The sequence below is a fragment of the Vicugna pacos genome, chromosome 13 (genome assembly GCF_048564905.1).
Source record: "Vicugna pacos chromosome 13, VicPac4, whole genome shotgun sequence".
Classification (NCBI taxonomy): domain Eukaryota; kingdom Metazoa; phylum Chordata; class Mammalia; order Artiodactyla; family Camelidae; genus Vicugna; species Vicugna pacos.
Window position 1 is genome coordinate 10703196 of NC_132999.1, and position 25282 is coordinate 10728477.

General features: G+C 34.1%; 1 protein-coding gene across 4 annotated transcripts in view; it reads right to left on the reverse strand.

Moving 5' to 3' along the window:
- The window catches only part of MIGA1 (mitoguardin 1), an 81238-nt gene that overhangs the window by 44214 nt on the left and 11742 nt on the right, over window positions 1-25282 (reverse strand). For all 4 annotated transcript variants that reach the window (XM_072974190.1, XM_072974193.1, XM_072974191.1 and 1 more), the window contains exons 3-7: window positions 16338-16515; window positions 14741-14877; window positions 12729-12855; window positions 9740-9873; window positions 8665-8788 (exon numbers count right to left, since the gene is read on the reverse strand). In XM_072974190.1, coding sequence (XP_072830291.1) covers window positions 8665-8788; window positions 9740-9873; window positions 12729-12855; window positions 14741-14877; window positions 16338-16515 — 700 coding nt within the window. The remainder of the gene's footprint in view (window positions 1-8664; window positions 8789-9739; window positions 9874-12728; window positions 12856-14740; window positions 14878-16337; window positions 16516-25282) is intronic.

Consider the following 25282-nt stretch of genomic DNA (forward strand, 5'->3'; position numbering starts at 1 on the left):
AATACATACTATTCTTTCCAGAAAATGTAAGCTCACAAACTATAAAGCCCAATTAGTTTCAGAAGAAATCTAATTAAAGTGTAGATTAACACCCTTGAACTTTATCCATGTAAAAATATCAACTAAATAATGTACCCAAGAAACTGTGAGTAAATGTCATTTGCTGTTAATCAGGTTTATTTTTACACTAACAATAAATTCAGCAATTTGGTCCTGCCCTAACAGCATAACCAAAGTGACTAAAGAATAATCTTAACTCCTGAATGTACTGTTACCGGGATAAACTACCAAACCACGCAATGATGTATACTCTGCCTGATACAGTGGTAATAGAAATCTCCTAAAGTATAAACCATCCCTTGGTGTTAGGTTTTAATACCAGAGTCTATCAATCTCTCATTAGTTGTGACCAACTAAAGTCTAATTTTTTTGAAAATAATTCAAATAACATAAATTCCTGTTTAACATGAAAGATATGTATACTTTTATTATATGATTTGACATGTACAAAAAGTATATATATATGGCACAGAAGTGCATTTTGAATCAAAATACTAAAATAAACATTTGTGAATCTATTACCCATTTACAGCCACTTTTTTAAATTTACAAAAAAATTTTTGAGGGAGGGGTAATTAGGTTTATTTATTTATTTATTTTTTGAAGAGATCCTGGGTTCAATCGATTGAACCCAGGATCTTCTGCACGCTAAGCATGTGCTGTACCAGTTGAGCTATACCCTCCCCTACATAATTATTTTATTAAGGAAAAACAATGTAATCATGCAGAAAATAGTACTATACATATCTTCTTCTTACCTGATAACTCATGAAATAAGTCTCCAAATGAACTTCCCAGATACTCAGATATTCAGCAAAAAACAGCACCAGATAACCAAAGATAACCACATGTTCCAAACCAGATCGGTTTACTTTTAAGATCTTATCTTATGTTCTTAAACAGGCTGCGGCACTTCAGTTGGGAAGTGTGGGAAAGAATGGAGGTGGGAAAGAAGAGTTAAGAAGGCTCTTCTGCTTCGTGGAGGGAGCTTAGGCTCCAAGTTTCACAAAACAGCTCAGCACTGAGGTATACACTAACCGGCATGGTATTGCTTTCTAACTGCTTCATAAAAGTAAGTCTTAATTGGCCAATCAGACCACAAGTAACCTGAAAACAGACATGTTAGCCCTTATTTCATCTAAATGTCATCACGTATAAGGCATAAAGCAAACAGTAAATACTTGCAAGCTGACTTTGAAGCTATAGTTTGCCTTAGCAGTCTTCATGAGTCCCTGTCATCAACACTGTCGCGCCTCACTGGAAGGCCAGTGTAGTGGGCCATCTAACTCACGGTCCTCCTTTCTACACAGCTCTCTTCAGAGGCAAAAAGACTCCAAGAATCCTTCCAGAACAGTAAGATAGGAGAAAAAAGGAAGAAAGAAAGCATAAGGTTTGGGAAGAAAGAAATAAAAATAAACGTTATCATTCATAGATATGTGGCCTAGATAAAAATTCCAAAAGAACCTCTGACAAATTACTGGTGTCAGAACTAACAAGAGTTAATAAGGATTGTTGATAATATTGAAATGCAAATATCAACATTTTAGACACCAGCAACAAAAAAGTAGAAAATGTAAATTGTAAAAAGGTACCATGTGCAATGACAACAAAACTCTAAGGGACCTAGCAATAAAGATACATAAGACCTCCACGGAAAAAATTATTTAAAAATTATGAAAAACAAAGATTTAAATAAATGAAGAGCCATATTATATCTGTAGACAGAAACATTAATATTATGAAGATGCAAATTCTCCCACAAACTGACCTATAAATGCAATGTAATAATCAAAATCCCAAGAGGGGTTTTCATGAAACCTGACAAACTCCTAAACTTCGCATGGAAAAGCAAAGGGCTAAGAATAGCCAAGGCAATTCCTAAAAAGAACACAGTGAACAGACTCACCCTGTCAGGTGTCAAGACTCATTATAAAACTATATAAAGCTACAGTAATCAAGACACTTGAAACCAACGCAGGAACAAACAGACTAACAGAACAAAACAGAAAGTCCAGAAAAGACACACATATAAGATAGTCATTTGACATATGACAGGGGGCATTTCAAATCAGTGAGAAAAGGATACATTATTCAATGAATAATGTTGAGGCAACTAGTTATCCAAATGTTTTTTTAAAAAAAGAGTAATAACATACATTTTTAAAAATCACCTTAGATTCCACTATAGGCAGAAAAAAATGATTCACAGCATGTTGAATTATTCAAAGGAACAGCATCAGCAAAAAAACAAACAAACAAAAAAACCCAGAAAAGAAAAACAAAATTTACTAAAAACCTGGAATAGTTATTATAAAACTAAAATCTTAGAGAGGAATTTCAGTTCTGGAAGAGACTTAGTTTGGCTGGAATATATGGGAAACAGTAAAACAAACAAGTTAGAAAAGTGACCTGAGAATCTGGGCTGATAAAATGAGAGACGTCAGTACCAAGATAACTCCGGAAACATGGTGCAGATCTACCAGTGGGGAGAGAGACTGGAGGCAGGAACCTAATTAGGGGATTATTAAATCCAAGAGAAGTATAACGAGGGTGCAGAGAAAAAGGAGAATGAATGAAAGTTATACTATGGAGGCAGAATTGACAGAACTTACCAGGTAATTGGATGTGCTGGCAAAGAGTGTATCCACTTATCATTTTTTGTTTTCCTCCTATGCATATGGCAAGATCAGGGATGAAGGGAAGTCAGTAATCTCAGTTATGTCTAGAATAAATACTTCTACAAAGTATTTGTCCTTCATAAATGCTGGAGAGGCTGTGGAGAAAAGGGACCCTTCTATACTGCTGGTGGGAATGCAGTTTGGTGCAGTCACTGTGGAAAACAGTATGAGATTCCTCAAAAGACTAGGAATAGACTTACCATATGACCCAGGAATCCTGCTCCTGGGCATATATCCAGAAGGAAGCCTACTTCAGAAACACACCTGCACCCCAATGTTCATAGCAGCACTATTTATAATAGCCAAGACATGGAAACAGCCTAAATGTCCATCAACAGATGACTGGATAAAGAAGATGTGGTATATTTATACAATGGAATACTATTCAGCCATAAAACCCGACAACATTATGCCATTTGCAGCAACATGGATGTTCCTGGAGAATGTCAAAGTGAAATAAGCCAGAAAGAAAAAGAAAAATACCATATGAGATCGCTCATATGTGGAATCTAAAAAAAAAAAAAAAAAAAGCATAAATACAAAACAGAAATAGACTCACAGACATAGAATACAGACTCGTGGTTGCTGGGGGGAGGCGGGGGGTAAGAGAGAGACTGGGATTTCAAAATTGTAGAATAGATAAACAAGATTATGCTGTATAGCACAGGGAAATATATACAAGATCTTATGGTAGCTCACAGAGAAAAAAATGTGACAATGAATATATGTACGTTCATGTATAACTGAAAAATTGTGCTCTACACTGGAATTTGACACAACATTGTAAAATGACTGTAACTCAATAAAAAAAAAGTAAAACAAACAAAAAAAGAAGTAAACTTCTGTTATCTAAAACACAAAACAAAACAAACAAAACAGTATTTGTCCTTCAGGTGGCAGTTTACTAACACAGAGAAAAAGTAGATTTACAAAGAGCATCTTTTTTTTACTTTCCCAAATGAGTAACTCTGAACATGGCTTAAATACCTTGTTTTAGGAAATGCAAATTTATGTTATTATTGTAATGTTAGAAAAATCAAATTCCCAGAAAAAAAGATGCTGTCTGGAGCATATATTTGAACAATATCTTTGTAAAACAAGGTATGAACATGTGACATTCATCTACCTGTAACCATACAGTTTTTAAACAACCTTAGAAGAGGCCTCATAAAAATGCTAGAATATATATGAATGGATAATGAGTGTTTACACGTATTACACGTTACCTCATTTCATCTTCACCATTCTATGAAGGTGATCCTAATATAGTCCTCTAGCTTACAGATGAAGATGAGTCTAAGAAAGGTCAGAACTTGCTTAGGTTTTACAGTAAGAGTGGTAGAGCCAGATTTGAACCCATGTGTTTAACTCCAAAGCATGTGTTCTTAACCACTAAGTTATACTGTCAAATCATATTAGAGTTTTTGGGTTGAGCCTTCAAAAATTACAATTACAAAGTTATAATTTAGCAATTAGAATTTTACAATTATCTGAAAAACAGAAACTACAAATAAACATAATAACACTTCTAGATGCTGTTAGCCAGAACGTGCAGGTGAATGGAAACGCACACTAATGTTACTTCAAGTCTCTGTGCATAACTTCCGTGTTCTGTCTCACTCTGAGTTACAGGAGCAGGTGTATACAAAGCATGCCAGAAAAACAGTGGTGACCTAAATTTAACTCCCCGTGCTAGAAGCAGCACAGAATGGCATTTATGAGTCACAGACATCCCGTATGCAGATAAAATGTGCTGCCCTCTAGTGATTTCAACACCTTGCATTTAACATCAAACAGTCATGTAAGTGAAAAAGAAAATGTGTTTTTTTGATTAGAGAACTAATTCAAATCTTCATTTCATTTTAAAATAAGAATAGAACAAATAACTATCGTTAAAGCCAGGAGTAAACTTTTGATGTTTAAGAGCAAATACAGAACTACATTAATTAATAATTCACTAATTTATAATGGTTAATGAAATATAAGTACAGAACATGACAAAAGATGAATTAAAGAATACAGAGTGATTACATTTTATACAAGGAATTCATGCCTTAAAATATAATTCAAATTCTGCCTAATTTAAAGCTACTTTCCTATAAAAGTAAAGACATACTGACAGACAACTACTGTACTATATTTCTTTTCTCAAGCATAGTTTCAAACCACAATAAATGACTATAATAAGGTTTGTTTCTAAGAATGCTTTAAAACACGAAGCATTTGTAGTAAAGTTTTTTTGTATCACTATTACTTCCTTCTCAGATATCAAAAATATTTCCTATTTTAACACAGATGATATTGGCTTAGGAATGCATTAGAGTGGTTGTGACTTCAGAGCAAGGCTGCCAGAAGTTTTTAAAACAAAAGGGCTCCGGGTTCAATTCTGCTCTTTTATTTTCTCAGCATTAGTTCTAATATTTCCAGCGTGCTCTGTACTAAATTAGCAACAGGAGCATCAGCAGTTATTCGAGCTTCTTTTCAGTACTTATCCCATTTAATGTAATGACCACTTGGATGACAATACTACAGAATATAAAAAGCATTCTAAATTTGACAATAGAAATAAAACTAACAGCACAACCATCACCAAAACCACGTGCAGAAGTTCCCATGGATGTAAATAATCATATGGTTCAGAGAACACTGACATAGGATATTCAGTATTTCTGATTACCAGCTGAAGGGGTACTACCTAGAGTAAACATGGTTTACAATTCACCAGGCTCATCAATTTTGAAACTAAGAGATTCTTACTCAATTAAAAAAATGTTTTTGACATTTGCATTATTTAACATTTTTAGTAATAAAGTGTTATTTTACATTGCTTCAAACTAGATCAAAATAAACAAACTAGAAAGTGAGAGAAAATTGAAAGGGAAATTAAATCAAAATCTAAAACTATCAATTCAGAATGATGACTGAATGACAATTTAGTAGGAATAATAAATATAATCTAAACCTTGGGGCAGAAAAAACAACTGCACAGGAACAAATGAGGGAGGATGTGGCTTAACAATAACAAATCTAACAATAACAACAAAGAACTTAAAAGTTTTAGTTAACCATTAGCTCAGCATTAGCAATGTTACAAAAGTTAATGTAGTCCTCACGCTCTGTAATGATAATGTCCAGAATTTTTAGTTCAAAATGGTAGACAGAGCATAAGTATCTATTTTCTTTTCTAAAAGCCTATTAAAAATTACAAGAAAAAATTTTAATGAGGAAAATTATAGCATCACTGGAAAACACGGAAAGGGTATCAACAGACCAGAAATTTCAAAGAATTCCTTTAAATTAGCAAATACAGGATCAGGCAGGTCCTACAAAACCACAGTCTAATATCGCACAGATAAAATGATGGTCTTCCTCAGAGTGTCCCAGAGAAGTCCCACAATTCCAAGCCAATAATCACTGTTACTCTGTTCCTAGCACTTTATTATTTAATTTAATCATCATAATTATTTTGTCAAATAGGTACTATATTGCCCATTTTTCAGATGAAGAAGCTGAGGCTTAGACAAGTTATATAATCACACAGCGAATACAAGGTAAAGCTAGATTTTGAACCCAGTTAGTCTGAATCTTGAGTCTGTACTTTTAGTTATTACACAGATATAGGCCAAAGGGTAATCCATCAGAGTAACTCATTAAAGCACTACACTAAATTCAGCTGGCACAGCTGGGCCCTCTCCTCTACTTCCCTCTGGTAAGTAAAGTAGTTCACTTCTTTGGTTCTTGGATTAAACCTTGATAAGTTCCTTCTACAAAATGAGTGAAATCTGTCTAGCCTGCTTGGAGGGCCTGAGAGAGAAGGAAAGATGCATGAGTTAACTGCAGATCCCTACCTAGATACAGAGGAAGGTAAAAACTGCAAAGGAAAGGAAAATCTACACTAAATAAATTATACCACCACCAGAAACAAGGTTCCTTACTTCAGCAGCTGTAGGGATTCCAGGCTACATTTCCTACAGGGAACTTTGTCACAAAGAGTCAACCCTCCCATTCAAAAAACATGTCTGTCTTCTAAGTGGTGAGGAAACACAGCATGGTGGTTAAGAACATGGACCCCAAAGCCAGCTGCCGGGGTCCAAATCTAAGTTCTGTCACTTAACAGCTAAGTAACTCTGTACCTCTCTCCTCATCAGAAAAATGAGGATGATAACTCTATTTATCTCATAAAAGTTGTTGTAAGGATTGAGATATTTTTACTCAGAATAGTACACAGCCCAGAGAAGAAACAGCCTTAGCAAAGGGCTGGGAACATGATAACATTCCAACAATGGTAGCTGTTAGATATTAAGTCCAAGGGGAAAGGAGATAAAGTAGACGACTGCTAAGAAATCTCCCAACCTTGAAAATCTATTAAATTCTTAGGAGAAAAAAAATTAATTTTATCAAATAAGACAAGGCAAATTCCAAAACAATAAAGTAATCAATCAAGTCAGATCAATACTTGGTTAAAGTTCACTCTAGCCTTTTTAGCCTCTCTTTATTTATAACTGCTAATTATAAGTTGCCTCTCCCTAATACAAATTAAATGTGTGAAATAAATTTGGATTTAGAGAATGAGAAGAGTTAACTGATTTCTAAGCAGTTTTGATAGTATCAAATAATAGATATAACAGAGCTACTCCCCTACTAGAGTCTTGGCCATAGATTCAGCTCTGTGCATCCAGAAGTTCCAAAATGGAAACTTGCAATAACAGAACAAATTCCAAACAATTCCCAAGAAGGAACTAAATATAACAGATTCACGTCAACTGGAGTCTCCAATAATAAGCCAAGGCACTGCTGGGCTGCATGGAAAAGCCAGCCAGCCTGGTAGCCAGTGACAGCTCATGTTAAGACATGGGAGGGGCCAGGAACTTATTATAAATCTGAACTAGCCAAATGTATGGACTGATCATGGGTCTCACCAAAGAAATCCTATCCGAGTTTCTAGAAATCCTATCCATTTAGAGTTCCAAATTAACAACAATTTCCTCAGAAACAACTTGAAGACCCCAGAAATTAAGCCATCTGCCTAGAGCAGAGAAACTATTAAAAACAGTCAAGTCTAATGAATAATTTTTGGTGCAAATAATAGTATGAAAATGCAAAGCCCAAAATTAATACCAAGAGGTTTCACATTATCACGATAACGTACAGACAGTAATTCACAATTCTAATACAAGTGAGATATTTTACCTAAATTCAAAACACAGATATGTAAACATCTCAAAACACAGCCATTTTCAGTACTTCTTGTTCAGAAATAAATGTGGAAAAATTAAAGTATTTTTTTCTTTATTGGAAAACAGTCCTCCTCAAATAAAAAGACAATTATTTTTAATAAAAAGATATGTAATATAATTTTATTTTATTCTTTGTATTATTTAAAGAAGTCAAGGAAGCAATTCTAATCATTCTTTCCTTGCGAGACTTCACTTAAGAAGTCTCTTCTGAGTACTTTTTTTTTTAAAGAAGGAAACAAAGGTAATAGAATAATGCATGTATTGACTACTTACATCAAAATCTAGCCTGCAATTGAAATATGGTCAAGAAACAGAAATATTTAAAACATTTTAAATGTATGCCATGAGCTACACATACATTTCTGAGGTAGTGTGTCTGTCCCATTTTTATATTATTGTTTATATTTTTCCCTCCCTCTAACAGTTTAACTGGGATTCTTTCACTTAGAATGTAATTTTAAAATAATATCATAATCCTATTTATGACAAATACTTGAATTATATCAGTAAGTTCACTTGAAAAATTAAACTGAAAGAGAAAACCAATAAATACGATAGAACTATTTTTCCTCTTCGCCATTTTCTAAAAAGTATGTAACCATATTAATAAACTTAAGCAAATGATTCCAACAATATAAAAGAAGAAAATCGCACATTTCAAAAAAAATCACATAAAATATCCATCTTACCAATATCATTAGCAAGGGAATTAGGATCAGCTGCTCCCAGGGTGGCTTCAAATTCCTCCTGGAGACGATAGGCTCTCTGCAGCAGAGCTTCAAGTTTATGGATAAATTCAGTACTAATAATATCCTATAAGGAGAGAAAAAGTGTACACAGCAAATATTAGATTCTAATGTTAAAAGTCTTTTTTTTTTATTTTATTTATTTATTATTGTATTATTTAATTATTTAATTTTGGTGGGGGTCAGGTAGGTAATTAGATTCGTTTGGGTTTTTTTAGAGGAGGTACTGGGAATTGAACCCAGGACTTCATGCATGCTAAGCGTGTGCTCTACTATTTGAGCTACACCCTCCCCCCTCTAATGTTAAAATTCTTAACATTTTCCACTCTTAAATGAAAGGCAGAGAAAGTGAGGGATTTATTATTAAAAAGCTACTGTCAATACTGTGATAGAAGTCAGGAAGCCTGGCTTGTAGTTGTGCCTTTGGCAAAATCATCTCAGGCCTCAGGGATTGTTTCCTTATCTGTAAAATTAAGGAGCTGGACTAGATCAGGGGTTTTCAAAGTAAGATCCCTGGACCAGCAGCATCAATATCACCTAGAAACTCATTAGAAAGGCAAGTTAGAAATGAATTAGAAACCCTGGGGGTGAGGCTCCCAAATCCGTGTTTTAAGAAGCCTTTCAGAGGTTTCTGATTCACCCTCAAATTTGAGAATCACTAACCTAGATGATCAATTAATTCCAGTCTAGCTCTAACTCTATGCGATTTTTATCAATACAATGGGACTTAATTAAACCCAAAGCACAAAAACAGACTTTTAAAAATTCCATTAGAAATCATATCTGCTTAATTCTATATATTCTTGGAGAATCAGGAAACTTAATAATGAATTGCAAATTCAGGATTTAACAAATAATTGAACAGAAAAGGCCCCAAAAGAAATATCCCATTACAATCCCAAAGGAAGAAAAAAAAATTCTATTAAATGCCACAGAAATCAAGTACATTGAATCAACATTAAAAATAGTGCAATTCTTCCAATATTATGAAGACCACTCCCAAGTAAATCACCCTTACATCTACACTTTCTTCTGCAATGGCATCTCCTGCACCCAATTTAATGGAACCACAGGCTTCATCTTCAGCCTGTCTATTTCGAAAGGTTAGAGCTTGTTCCCATCGACGCAATGCCTCTTCAAACAATTCCATGCCTAAAAATTAAGAACAGAACAATTTTAAATAAGCAAAACCAATGCCAAAATAAAATAATTTGGGGTCTGAAGTGTTTTTCATACAGTTAGCACAAATGGCACAGTCTGACTGTAATTTTGGCACTATAGAATAATTTTATGTTCACATCATTTCATAGTAGAACCTTAACATCCCAAAATATTCCTAGTCTACACTTCTAATCACCCAACAATAAGAGAGAAATGATGAATACATTTCATTTCTTAAAAAATGTAACTCAGCTGGGAATTCAAAATTTGTAGACACTGACAGGCATATGCAGAATAGATAATACTGTATAGCGTAGGGAAATATATACAAGATCTTGTGGCTCACAGCAAAAAAAAAATGTGACAATGAATGTATGTATGTTCATGTATAACTGAAAAATTGTGCTCTACACTGGAATTTGACACAACATTGTAAAATGACTATGTCAAAAAAAAAAGTTATGAAAAAAAATGCAACTCAAATGTATATGCTCAAAAATTTTCAGAACAATATCACGAATTCATCAAAAGCCCCAACAATAATGGCTAATTTTTATAGTCACACAACTATCTTTCAGAATACCCCCCTAAATTAAAAAGAAAACTGATAGGTAAACAGAAGAAACTAGTTGATAAGAAACTACTCAGTTTATAAAAGGTTCTCAGAAGGAGAGAGTAAAGCTGGGAGGAAAGATAATAGCACAGAAATCGAGAATAAAATGGGGCTTTGGTTTTGTGTGTTAGTTAGTTTCTATCTTTTTTTTCCACCAAAAGGTCATCTTAAACTATTATGATATCAGCTTGCTAATTTGGATGGATAAAACGCTGGCCCAGAGTTAAAAATCTACAAGAAGAAGCCACGAAGGGTTACAGTCCAAGGAGGAATTTCTGATCCCTGCTGACAGAAAGCCTTTGTGGGAAAATAGGTGAATATGTGCTCTTTTTCTCCAAATTAAAAAAAAAAGAAAAAGAAAGAAAAAAGCTTACCAAAATAATTAGGTACTTCAAACAAAACCAAAATATTTCAAAACCTTAATTTTTCTAGACATATAAAAGTAAAAGATCTTTAAAAGCTGCTTAAGAATCTGGCCAAGTCATTCTCAAGATGTTTTTAAGTTATGCCTATCCTCAAAAATCAATTCTTCAATTATCTGAAGAACCTACAGCTCTAAACAAATAACATGTCCTTTAAATGAAATGTAGGCCTTTTCTTCTTATTTAATTTTTGGCAGCAAAGAATCGTTGCCTGGGTCTTCCTTCTAAAAAATTTATGCACTTTAAAGGAACAATGAAATCACTATCTACTCTCCTTTTTCCAAGCCATACAATTCTAATTCCTTCATCCTTTTCTCACTCCTTCCACTCTCTATCCATCTGACTATTTTGGTTAAACATAAGGAAGAACTAGCTAACAGCAGAGCTGTCCAAAGAGAAAAGCTGCCTCTGAGGAAGTACTGTGTCTCACCTCACTGCAGAACATGATCCAAACTGTCACCTATCAGCGGTTTTGTAACAGGAATTCAAACATACGTTAACGATACTTTTTTTCAACGTCACCAATATTGTAAAGGGAACTGAAACAACAGGTGGCAACTGAAACAACTCCTACCGACCCTAATTCTATGACACCGAGACTCCCTGCAGCTTCTCTAGTTTTGCTGTATTTCTCTTCAATTCTAACTCTCAATATTTCAACAGAAGTTATGAGTGTAGATTTACTAGGCACAGTTAATCTAGAAGCAAAGTGAACTTAATTCTCTGAAGACCTTAGAAAAAGCAGCAGAAGAACTACTCCTATATTTTTCCCCACAGGCAGGAGTACCTACTGTGCCACCACTGGAGAAGATACAGTCTTTAACTATTTAGAGCGTGGGAAAGCATTCCTTCTGCCGATTCATCATCCCCTTTACTGCTCTTTGGCCAGAGCTACAACACGACTTGATGGTTTTGTTTTTCAGTTAGCATGCATTTCCATGAAAAGGAATATAGCATGAAATAGAGTAGAGAAGAACAGGAAAAAGGATTTGAAAAAGTATCTGAATCTGACTGAGTGTTAAGTTCTCTGGTTCTCATCCTGGGCTTCAGTGAGACTTTCTAGACATGTTCAAGGTCAAGCTGTAAAACACAGACTTTCTTTCTATTTAAAATCTTTTCTAGGTATAAGAAGAATAAAAATGATAGCTAAACAGAAAAATTAAGTAAGATGGATTCTGATAGATTGATCACAGAAGAATCAACAGGTTAGGTAAGTGTACCGGATTGAACACTGACCACCCAAAGATATCAGGTCTCTTGTAAATGTTACTTTATAAGAAAAAGGGATCTTTGCAGATAGGATTAAATTAAAGATTTTAACATGGGGAGATTATTCTAGATTACCTGGTAGGCCCTAGATCCAGTCACAACTATTCTTATAAAAGAGAAGCAGAGGGAGATTTGACACACACAGAGGAGAAGGTGGATACGAAGAGAAGACAGAGACTGTAGTTACGTGGCCACAGGCCCAAAGGCAGCAGAAGCTGGAAAAGGCAAGAAATGAATTCTCCCTCAAGCCTCCAGAGGGAGCAAGGCCCAAATGACACCTTGATTTCAGCCCAGTGATAATGACTTCAGACCTCAGGCTGCCTGAACTCTGAAAAAATCTATTTCTGTTGTTTTCAGCCACTAAGTTTGTGGTAACTTGTTACAGCAGCTTCAGGAAACTAATACAACACGTTATGTTTTGTGGACTAGATTCAACAGGTATGAGAACATTTTAAAATTATAGCTGCTTCCCTTAGAACAATTCATCATTCTTCAGTTTCACATTAAGTACGAGTACAATGTCTTTATTATGTTATTCCTACCCATCAAGTATAAGTTCTCAGGAGTGGTCACAGGAATATTAACAAGTTTAATATCATCCTCATCTGCTTTGTCCCAGGAGTTAGAATTGCCGCAAGCACAGCTATGACAAGAATTGACACTCTGGACCTAAAATTAAGACAGACAGAAGTTACTTCAAAATCTCTTCTGTGATAGTATTTTGTGATCTTTTATATTTATAAATTATTTATATAAATCTTATTTCTGGTTATAAAAGAACCCATGTAATTTTTACCTGAAGAAATAAATCTGATTATATTTAATCAAATTTAGGAGTCATAAGGCCCTTAAATATCCTGAATGCTTGTTTGCTCAAAAATAGACAAGTAAAACAATAGTTTGAACATAAATTAGTTATTTTCCTCAAAAATCGAAGTTATTTTTATAGTTTACTGTTTCACTAAGTATTTACCTATAAACTTTATCTACATCTATTTTAATTTTAGGTAACTGGCTTATTTTCCTTTTAGAATTCATTACAATGCTGATTCTCTGTTAGATAATAACAAAAACTAAAAAGCCTCTATCATCTTCCCTTCTCTAGCAAGGTCCCCTGAGCTAATCATTTCAGTCAGCTCTATGCAAATGACTCCCAAATCTTGAAGTTCCAACCTATTTTGAAAGATTTACCCCCAAATTTCTATCTGCCTGTTTGATGACTCCTTTCTGCTGGCATCTCAAACTGACTATGTAGGAAAAAGAGCACTGTGTCTTCCCACAACAAAAGCTTCCTCCTCCCAAGTTCACTAACGGTACTTTCAGCTCAATGATTTCTCAAACTAGAGAAGCAGAAAACAGGAAGTCATCTTCAGCATCTCTTCCCACACTTCTCACATCCAGTTACCAAGTTTCGTGAATGAACCGTGTCTCCCCTTTTCCATTCCTGCTGTCATGACCCTCACTTAGGCACTCATTAAGAGGCAGAAATCTGGGTTCACAGCCCTGGCAGGAGAATGACCAGGTCAGCTGAGGCACCTACAATAAAGTGATTCGGCAGACTCCCTACTTCCACTATTATCATGAAATGCCCTTTCTCTACTTCTAGTCGAGGACGGCTTCAATTCTCAATTGAGAGAATTCAAAACTGAGGCACTCCTCTGACACAGAGGACGTCCAGATTATAGAATGAGTATGCACTTCATTATCCTGCTCAGTTTCACAGAGGAACTGAAAGTCTGCATGCATTTGATCTAGATGTTCCTAGAGTAAAACTATCAAGTTTTAAAGTAAACTTTAAAAATTTAGTATATTTTTAGGCATTTAAGAATGGGGCAGCTATATATTCCAACGAAATATAGAAGCAAGATATGGAGCAGAGTATGGTGTTCTACTAACTATTTTTAAACTGAGTACATATGAAGGTAGAGGCATACACTCCCTGAAAGCATACACATAAGAAACTGTCAAAGTTCATCTCTAAAGAGGGGAATTGAAAGATCAGGAGCACATTTTTCACTGTCCATTTTTTTGCTTCTTCTTTATTTAGTAGCAAGTGCACACCCTACCTATTTTTAAAAGCAATTTTTAAACTATATTAGATTTAAATAAATATTAACTTCATCCCTTACCTGTCAACCAACAGTATATTAATGGTCAAAAGAAAGAGGTAAAGAACTCCACAGTTGGCTTCAGCAAGCCAAACACTGTGATCTAAGCACGCTCAGCAAGTGACTGCTGGAAACTAGTAGAACGTCTGCCCGCATCTTCCAGCCTTTTGCAGAATATCTAGCTTTGAAGCAACACTTCCATACTAACGTCAGTCTCACAGGACCCCATGGGACCATATCACTTAACTCAAAAAACCTGGAACCAAACTGGCTGAATATTTAGCAAAAGGATAATTTTACTTTCCTGAGGAAAACAGGGTCAACCAGATTTCTTAAGGTTCTTAAAGAGCTATCTGTAATTGTATGACATTTAAACCAACAGATAATAATAGATATATAAATAAAGTTAAAAAGGAAAAAATTAGTCAAATTTTTTCTTTACTTACAGAGGCTAAACTCTGTGCAGAACCTGAGTATTTACTGAAGAGTCCTCCATTAGCATAGTTACAACACTGAGATCCTTTGTCTTTGGCAGAACTTAAAGATAATGTCAAATTCTGTCTGCTACTGGAACAACTTGAACCTAATGAAAACAAACATATTAATATTAAAAGTATCATTAACTCCAATGCCAAATTTCAGATAAAATTTCAAAGTTTATATATTCATTCAGAGGGCTGATTTCCCTCAAATGTGTAAATTATTAAATGTATACCATTATTAAAATCTGTATCTCCGTATAATATTTTTAACAATGCTAAAATCTGCTTCTGAAATGAAGATTAAAACATTCGTCTAATTAATCAAGGCAGTATTTGAATGATCTATTGCAATTGTTATAAAAATATTGGCAACTATGAACATTCAAATACAAATTTAACAAAATGTAATCACTTCTTTCCTGAATTACATCTAAGCTTTTTTTTTCATCTAAACTTTATCAGCTTCACATTATATTGTAATTAGTCTTTTATAAGTCTGTCTCCCCCTAACCATTGACCTGTTCATCTAGGGCAGACAATGTGCCTTAGTTTATCTTATTATAGGAGTTAAGACACTCCTCAATTCAAATCCTGGTACTTATTAGTTATATGAACTTGAGCAAGTCACTTAACTTTTCCATATCTCAATTTTCTTTGGGTATAAAATATGAACAATAAGAGAGGATTATAGTCCTAATTCATAGGGTTGTTATAAAGGTTCAATTAAGAGTAAATACATAGAATGTAGCATGAATATGCTGCACCTGAGATCTAATAAAACCTCAGTGAGAGGCATCATTGTTTATTACACTTGGCACAAAACAGTTATTCATTAATTATTTGCCGGGCAAACAAATCACAAAAGCATGATACACTAAATTTAAAATAGCTTAAAGTTCAAAAAATAAGACATCCAGCATGCTCAAGAAATTATTTTTATTGATACAACTTGACAATATGTACCATATCTCTAACAAAAAGCTACAGATCCTATAAAGGCTAGTAATTTTACTTCTAGAACTTCATATACTTAGGGAATAATCACAAGTATATGCAAAGCAAGAAAAACAACTTAAAGGAAACAAGAGGGAACTGGTAAATAATTAGAGTAATTTACACAGTAAATTGAACACTATGTACATATTAAAAATGATAGCACAGACATAATATTTGTTGACCTGGAAAGACATTCTTACCTAATGTCAAATATTCTAAAAGCAGGTTATAAAAGGTATGAATTTTATTTAAAATACATAAGTCACTTACTTGTCTATAATAACAAAATGTTGTATCTCAACATGATATTTAAATGCAAACATAAATGGACAGATCTATGCCAAAGTATTATCAGTAGTTACTTCCAGGTAGTAGAATTTCAAGTGACTTTAATTTTTTCTGTTTATCTATACTTTCTAATCTTTCTAAAATTAACCTGAATTACTTGTGAGTTAACTACCAAGGGAGGAAATTCTGGAGACTAAACCACTGAAATCACTGCACTCCAGTTAGGATTTACATATAAAATTCCCCTTGTAGACTTAACTCAGCTATTTCTACATACCTTTGTCTGATGCTGCTCTTTTAGTGTATTCAAGTATGAGGTGCTCTGGTTCCCATGGTAATATTTTTCCTTTCTTCTTTCCACGTCTTCTTTTAAAGTGATGGGCCAAAAAAATTACAGATACAGCACTCACTGCAGTTACTACAAATAACTTTTTAGCTACTGGTGAAAATTTGATCTGGAAAAGATACAATTAAATGGAAAAAGAGTCTTTTATTTGTTCATTTAAGATAGACATAAAAACTAAAATTATTCTTAAGCTAATCTAGTTCTAAATACTACAAAGATAATATTATTTCACTCTTTCAGTGACAGCTAGCCCAATCTGAATTTTAAGAACAAACCCCACAAAATGCAGTCATCTATTATCCACTGCTCTGAAGTTGTCAGGTAAACAGTAATACCCAAAAAGTTATCAGGAGCACAAAATAACCCCATTCATATCTGTTGAACACTAATGATTAATTCATGCAACTAAATCTTCTGTCTGGACCACAGCAAGATTTTTAATTGCAGGAATGATTAAACCAGACTGTCTAAATGAACCAAACTTTTTAAACTACTGGAAATTTGGGCAAAAATTAACTCAATTTCTAAATACTACTTGAATAAGCCCTTTTATTCTTGAGTTAATTAACAAATATTTATTCAGCATTCTACAATTTACCAGGACTGTGCTATGAAAATTTAAATTAACATCTTATTGTAATTCTATTCAATAAGCACATATCAAATGCCTTCCATTGATCAAGATGCACCAGGTATATAGAGGATGTAGATCTTGCTTCCCCCAGTGTGCTAGAAGTAGAAAGAGATACATTCACAAGTAATTACAGTATAGTGTGACAAATACAGTCATGTAAGTATGTACTAAGTATTAACATAAGAACAAGAGGTAATTAACTTTGCCCTGCGGAACAGACACTATTTATCACCTAAAATGCAAAAGAACTTTAAAATAAAGGTATACGCTTGGGGATATAGAGAGCTAGAAAGTTTCGCTTCCAACCTCACAACAACAAAAAAGCCAAATGGCAAACTCACAAATTTTTCTTGAACCCATCAGAATGTGGAGGTCAGAAGGTAGCCAACTGGCCTCAAAACTAAGGAGACACAGATATTGGCAGGGAGAGATAAGACATGAACACTGACATACAGGGACAAGACACAGGATCTTAGTAGGAAGAGTTCAGCCAGCCTGGTGGTGAGTTGATGGAGACTGAGAGTGTACTAGTGAGAGATAGTGAAGCACCCCTGCCAGGGGGACAGGTGTGCTACAAATGTAAGTGTAATCCACACTTTTTGCATATTTTATCTTCATAAATCTCACTAAACACTCACTGGAAAGACTGCAAGAGTCCTAAGGAAGTCTCCCTAAAGATGCAGAATTGGGGATAGGAAACAGCAGTTTTTGTGGAGGAACATGAACTGCATCAATACCCTTCTCCTTTGTCCCCAAAAAGGAACAAAAGCCTTAAACTGTAGGAGGCAGCTTTAACCTTAGAGAGAAATTTATACCATTAAATGCTTATAGTAAGAAAAAAAGAAAGGTATCAAATCCATAGTCTGAGCTTCGACCTTAAGAAACTAGAAAAAGAACAAATCTAATCTAAAGCAAGCAGAAAATCAGGAAGTAATGAAGACTAAACAGAAATCAATGAAATGGAAAACCAATGGAATAAAACCAAGAGCTGTTTTTTTTTTTATAAGTAAAACTGACAAACCTCTATTCAGTCTGATCAAAGAGAGAGACAGAAGACACATATTACCAAAATCATTAGTGGAAGAGGGGTCATCACTACAGACCTCACAGATAAGTAAAGGATAAAAAATGATTACTATGAACAACTCTATGCCCATAAATTCAACAAATCAGATAAAATGGACCGATTCCTTGAAAGACAGAAACTATCAAATTTACTCAGGAAGAAAATAGATAACATGAATATTTACATATTTACTAAAGAAACTAAGTATGTAGTTAAAACCTTCTAACAAAATTACAGACCAAATTCTACCAAATCTTTAAGGAAGAAATATCAATTCCTACAAAGAGGGAACATTTCCCAATCATTTTATGAAGCCAGCATTATTACTACCATCAAAAAAGAAAGAAATTACCAAAAAAAAAAAAAAAAACCTACAGACTAATATTCATAGATGCAGAAATCCTTCACAAAATATTAACAAACCAAATTCAGCAATATATAAAAAGAATAATATCTATGACCAAGTGGTATATATCCTAGGAATTCAAATCTGGTTCAACATTCAAAACTTCATCAATGTAATTTACCATAACAACAAACTAAGGAAGAAAAGTCATAATATAATCTCAATGGATTAAAAAAGACACGCAAAAAACATCTGGAAATTTGGGCAAAATTCAACACTCACGATTTTTAAAAAACCTCTCAGCAAATTAGAAATAGTGTAATGGGTTAAACAGTGTCCTTGCTAAAATTTATGCCCACTCTAAACATCAGAAAGTGTCCTTATTTGAAAACAAGGTCTTTATCAATGTAATTAAGGTAAGAATCAAGATGAGATCATACTAGATTAAGCTGGGCCCTAAATCCAATGATAGTGTCTTTGTAAGAGACAAAGAAGGACACACAGAGACATAAAGGAGAAGGTCATGTAAATAGGAAGGCGGAGATTAAAATTACGACACAGCCAGGGAATGCCTGGAGCTACCAGACGCTGGAAGAGACAGGAAAGATTCTCCCCTAGAAACTCCAAAGTGTGGCTCTGCTGCACCTTAATTTCAGCCTGCACAATTATAACAGAATGAATTTCTGTTATTTCAATCCACCAAATTTGTAGTCATTTAAGACAATTCTAGGAAATTCATACAGAGGGGAAATTCTTTAATCTGATAAAGCACATCTACAAAAAAAACCTATAGTGAACATCATACTTAAGGGTGGAAGACTAAATGTTGTCCTCATAAGATCAGGAACAAGACAAGAATATCTTTTTACTATTATATTAGAAGTACTAGACAGTGCAAAAAGGCAAGAAAAAAAGAATAAAAGAAACATATATTAGGAAGAAGTAAAACTGCCTCTATTTGCAGATGATATGATTGTCTACATAAGAAGTCCCGAAGAATCTACCAAAAAAGCTCCTAGAACTTTAGGTAAATAGACTACAAAGGAAAAGATAGCAATAAGCAACTGGATTCAGAAATTTAAAAAGCAGTATTGTTTATAATAGCACCAAGAAAAAGAAAAAAATCACTTAGAAATAAATTTAACAAAATCTAACAACAAAACACTGTTGAAAGGAATCAACAAAGATAAAAGGAGAGATATATTCACAGATCGTAAAATGTCCTTTCTCTCCAATTTGATCTACAGAAACAACATAATCCTAATCAAAATCTTGGCAAATTGTTTTGTAGATATTGATAACTTATTCTAAAAAAAAAATTTTTGCCATTATCAGAATAGCCAAAAATAACTTAAAAAGAATAAAGTTGGAGAATTCACATTAGCCAATTTCAAGACTTCACTATAAAGTTACAATAATTAAGACAGTGTAGTATTGGTGAAAGAACAGACAAGATCAATGCAACAGAACAGAATTCAGAAATAAAGCTGGACAAATACAGACAACCTATTTTTCTCAAAGGCAAAAAGGCAATCCAAGGAAGAAATTTCTAGAAGAAAACACAGAAGAAAATCTACATAACCTTATAATCACCAAAACCCAGAAACAATCTGGATGTCCTTCAATAGACAAGTAGGTAAACAAACTGCAGTACATCCATACAATGGAATATTACTCAGCAATAAAAAGGGACAAATTATTCAGATACACAGCAATATGAATGAATCTCAAATGCATTATGCAAAGAAGTCAATTTCAAAAGGCTACATATATAATGTATAATTCCATTTACATGACATTCTGGTAAAGGTGAAATTATAGGACAGAAAACAGATCAATGGTGGCCAGCAGCTGAAATGAGCAGGTGACTACAAGGAGGCAGCACAAGGAAATTTTGGGGGTGACAGATGCATTCTGTTTGGTACAGTGGTGATAGATACAGGAGTCTGTACACTTGTCAAAACCACAGAACTATGCACAACAAAGTACAAAATGTATTATACATAAAATATTTTAAATCAGCCAGGATGTGGGGGAACCCAAAATGAACTGCAGAATGTGATCAATCAAACTGTTACAAATAAAGACACAAGCATACTGAAGAGGATGGGGAAGAAACGAGATGACCTAAGTAACAGTGAGATGACCTGAGCAACAGTGTGGTGACCAGATACTGCAAGGCTAAAGACAAAAAGAATTATACACAAACACTGTACTTGGTAAATTTGTTTCTCAAAGGGGCTTGGGGGTTAGCAATTCTGAAATTATAGCTGACCCTTGAAGAACTCAGGGGTTGATATGAATATAATTTATAGTCAACCCTCCAAATCCACAGTTCCTCCAAATCCAGGTGTTCAACCAACCACAGACTGTGTAGTAAACACTGTAGTATTTACTACTGAAGAATATCCATGTATAAGTGGACCCATGTTGTTCAAGGGTCAATTGTGCTTTTTATGTATATACTAGATACTGTAGTAAGGAAATACACCATAAATAATACTATATTTTAGATAATGAGAGCCAGGTGTGTCTCACTGCTGGAGAAAGAAGTTGCAAATGAGCAAAATAGGAATGACAGAATGAGACCTGACTGAAGTCAGAAGTACCAATATGAACTCATGATTTGCCTTTTCTTTTCAACATACACAGACAGACAAATTCAAAACTAGAGTTGTGTGTGAACACACTGATAAGTATGCATTCACATATTTCCTAGCTGTGTCTCCTAGGAGGGCCCAGAAACAGCAACATCCTGGTAGCAATGTGTACACCTCACATCCAGATCTTAGTTCCTAAATGCCAAACACTAAAGAGAACTAAATATGGAGACTAAAGAGAGCCAAGGAAGCCTGGAGAAGTGGGTGCTTCCAGAACTGAGGCAGAGAAAATACAAAATGAATCTGGAGAGAGGAAAAAAAAGAAAAAGAGGCCATGTCAGGCATGTCCGAAGGACACAGGAGCCAACCAAAAAGAGCTTCCAAACTTATATAAATAATTGAATAAATAATTAAAAGGGGAAAAAGGGACAATTCTTCCTTACAGAATAATTCTAAATAAGTGTAGAAGGAATGAGGGAAATAGAAAATCATCAATAAACACAACAGTAATAACTGTTGAAGGCAAGAGTTGCTATTTAAGTGCTAAAATTAGTGGCCAAAAGTTTAAGGAGAAACAAGGTATTTGAACAGTCTCAGAGCATCTGTCTCCAAATTGACGTGCAAAGAGAAAAAACAGTGGAAAAACCTTGAGTGATCAAGGTTAACATCCCCAGTGACAAGACATCACCTTGTACCCCCGAGATACTGCACTGTGGTATCATGTCCAAAATGGATAATCCCAATCTAATCCTGAGAAAACATGAGACACATTCAATTGAGGGACATTCTACGAAATACCTAATTTGTACTATTCAGAAGCACCAAGTCATAAAAGGCAAGGAAAAACTGAAGGAACTGTCACAGACTGAAGAAGACTAAGGAGACTAAAAGCGATGTGGAAACAACAATGAAACACAAGTAATTAAAAGAATACCACAGCTTTTAGATAAGAATATTATGCCTTTGTTAATTTCTTATTTTTAGTGACTATACTAGATAGAGTTATGATAGTTGTACGTATTAAGGAAAATTGGGTAAAGGGTATATGGAAATTCTCTGTACAATGTTTACAACTTTCCATAAGTAAAATTCTTCCAAAATAAAAAAAAAGAAAACTCTAACAGAATCTGTTAAGAGGATGGAAAAACATGCTACAGACTGGGAGAAAATATTTGCAAACCACCTATCTGACAAAGGACTCGTATCCAGAATATACAAAGAACTCCTGAGATTCAACAGTGAAAAAAAAAATCCAATTAGAAAGCAAGCAAAGGACAAGAAGAGACATTTCATTTTGTAGAAGATGACATACAGATGGCAAACACATACACAGAGAGATGTTCAACATTATAAGCCATAGAGAAATGTAAATTAAGCCTACTGTGACATACGACACATCTATTATAACAGCTAAAAAAATGTTTTTAGTGACAATATCAAATCCTGGTGAGAACATGAAGACATTGAGAACTTCTCATACATTGTTGGTGGGAATTTAAAACAGGACAGCCACTCTGGAAAATAATTTGGCAATTTCTTTAAAAACTAAACATCTACTTACCATATGACCCAGTAATCACATTCTTGAGCATTTATCCCAGAAAAATAAAAACTTAAGGCCCACACTAAACCTATACACAAATGTTCAAAGCAGCTTTATTTATAGTAATCAAAACTGGAAACATCAAAACGCCCTTCAATAAGTAAATGCTAACGAACTGTGGTACATCCATATCCACTATGGAATACCACAGTAAAAAGGAACAAATTATTGAGCCTCTCTGTACTATTTCTACAACTTCCTGTGAATCTAGAATTACTTCAAGTTTTTAGAAAATAAAGCTGTATCAACCAACACAGCTGCCCATCCCAGTAAATTCCAACTAATGAACTTTGGGGAAAATTTTATGATTGGACTGTTTGCAAAACTATTCAATTCAAACCGAACTGACCCATGTTACACAGTTTGTTGTCTTTAAATATCATTTTACACTAAAGGGTTTCTTGTAGAAGGGGCGGACTCCAGGTATGGGGCATGAAAAGTAAGAGATAAGCCTGTAACAACCTCTTTTCATGCCAGACAGCAAGGAAGCTGCCAACAGGGTTGTACCTAAAGCACAAAGAAGCCACCTTGAATGGGCTCTCACTGGCCAAAAATGAGTTCACTTGAGAATAAATAAGGATAAATAAATGTAATGCTTTAAAGTACCAAATATGCTTAAATCTGTAAGGTCAAAATGATTTTTTTTAAACTCTCTTTGATCACTTCTGAAGAATACTAGGGAACCATCTCATTATTTTACAATCTGGTCAGTAAAAAGGAAAGAAGCAATTATTCTGCCTTTTCTGTGCAAACTGCACCAAAGTGACCAAACAGTGACAAAGTTTCTCTTTACAGAGATATTTCAGCTAATAACTTAAGAAGGAAATACAGAACAATGTCACCATTTTGCAACCTCTTGAGTTAGCAGATCCACTAATAATTATGAAAGATTGCTAACACCACAAAAATTGAGTTAACCAGACATTATGTACTCCCCATGACTTAGCTTTACCACAAAACAATCTAATTGATATTCTGATCTATCAATTCATAGAACATACAGTGGAGAGAGAATAAATCAGGATTGTCCAATCACAATAAAGAACCTGGTTTCTTCCATGCAGAAAATAAAAACAAAGCTTCACCCCACCACATCCACCCCAAAAAAGATGAGGGGGAACCTACAGATTAAAAGAGATCTCAGAGTTGACAGACACCCAAGAGATTTTAAAGCTATCTCAATTCTCAAATCAAACAAAACAAAAATAAAAAGTATTCACAGGACAACAGAGAAAACGGAAACACCAGTTGGATACTGATAATATTAAGGAATTACTATTGTTTGGAAGGATGTATGTTATTGTGGTGATTCTATTTTAAGAGGTGAGATATAAAATCAAACCTTTATGGATGAAATAATATAATGTATTGGATTTACCTCAAAAGAATCCAGTGGGGATGGGGGAGGAAATGGATAGGAAAACAGACTAAATAAGACTGCCACGTGCTGAAAACTGTCCATGCTGGGTGTCAGGTACATGGGGGTTCATTAAACTACTCTATTTTACATATGCTCGAAGTTTCCTATAATAAAACTATTTTTAAAGACAAAAATTGAATTAACATAAACTTTAAACTATAATGTAATAGTAAAATAAAAATTTATTCATTACCACTTAAAAACACACAATCATCTAGAACTAATAAGTGAGTTTAATAAAGTTGTAAGATATAATATCAATATACAAAAGTATTTTCATATACTAGTAATATGTAATTGGAAACTGAAATTTTAAAAATACCCTGTATAATAGCATCATAAAATATTAAATACTTTAGGATAAATCTGACAAAAGATGTGAAAAACGTGTATCCTAAAATTAGCAAATATTGTTGAGGGAAGAGAAAGAAAACCTAAATACATGGAGAGATGTAACAGATTTATGGATTGAAAGACTCAAAGATGTCATTTAACCTAGAATGATCTGTACATTCAATGCAATTCCAATGACAATCCTAGCAAGTTTCTTTTTTTTTTGGTATGAACTGACAGTTGATTTCTAAATTTCATATGGAAATGAAAAGGATCTTGAATAGTCAAAACAATTTTGAAAAAGAAAAATAAAGTTGGAAAACTAACATTATCTGATTTCAAGACTTATTATAAAGCCACAATAAACAAGAATATCATATTGGCATAAAGAGAAATACAGATCAATACAACAGGACAGAAAGTACAATAAAAGACCCATATACAGATGATCGACTTTTGGCAAAGGTACAAAGGCAGTTCAGTAGAAAAAGGATAATCTTTTCAACAGCTAGTGCTAGAAAAACCGGTTATCCTTATGCAATAAAATGGAATTTCTATTTATGTTTCACACCATACACAATAATTAACTCATGGATCATAGATCTAAACATAAAACCTAAAACTGTAAAGGTTCTAGAAGAAAGCATAGGAGAAAATCTTTGTGATCTTTGGTTAGGCAAATATTTCTTTGACATGAAACCAAAAACCTGACCCATTAAAAAAAAAGTTGACAAATTGGGCTTCAGAATTTAAAACTTCTGCTCTTTAAAAGGCACAGTTAAGAGAATGAAAAGACAATCCAAAGAGTAGGATAAAGCCATTGCAAATCATGTATCTGACAAAGGAATTGTATCCAAAGCATATAAAGAACACG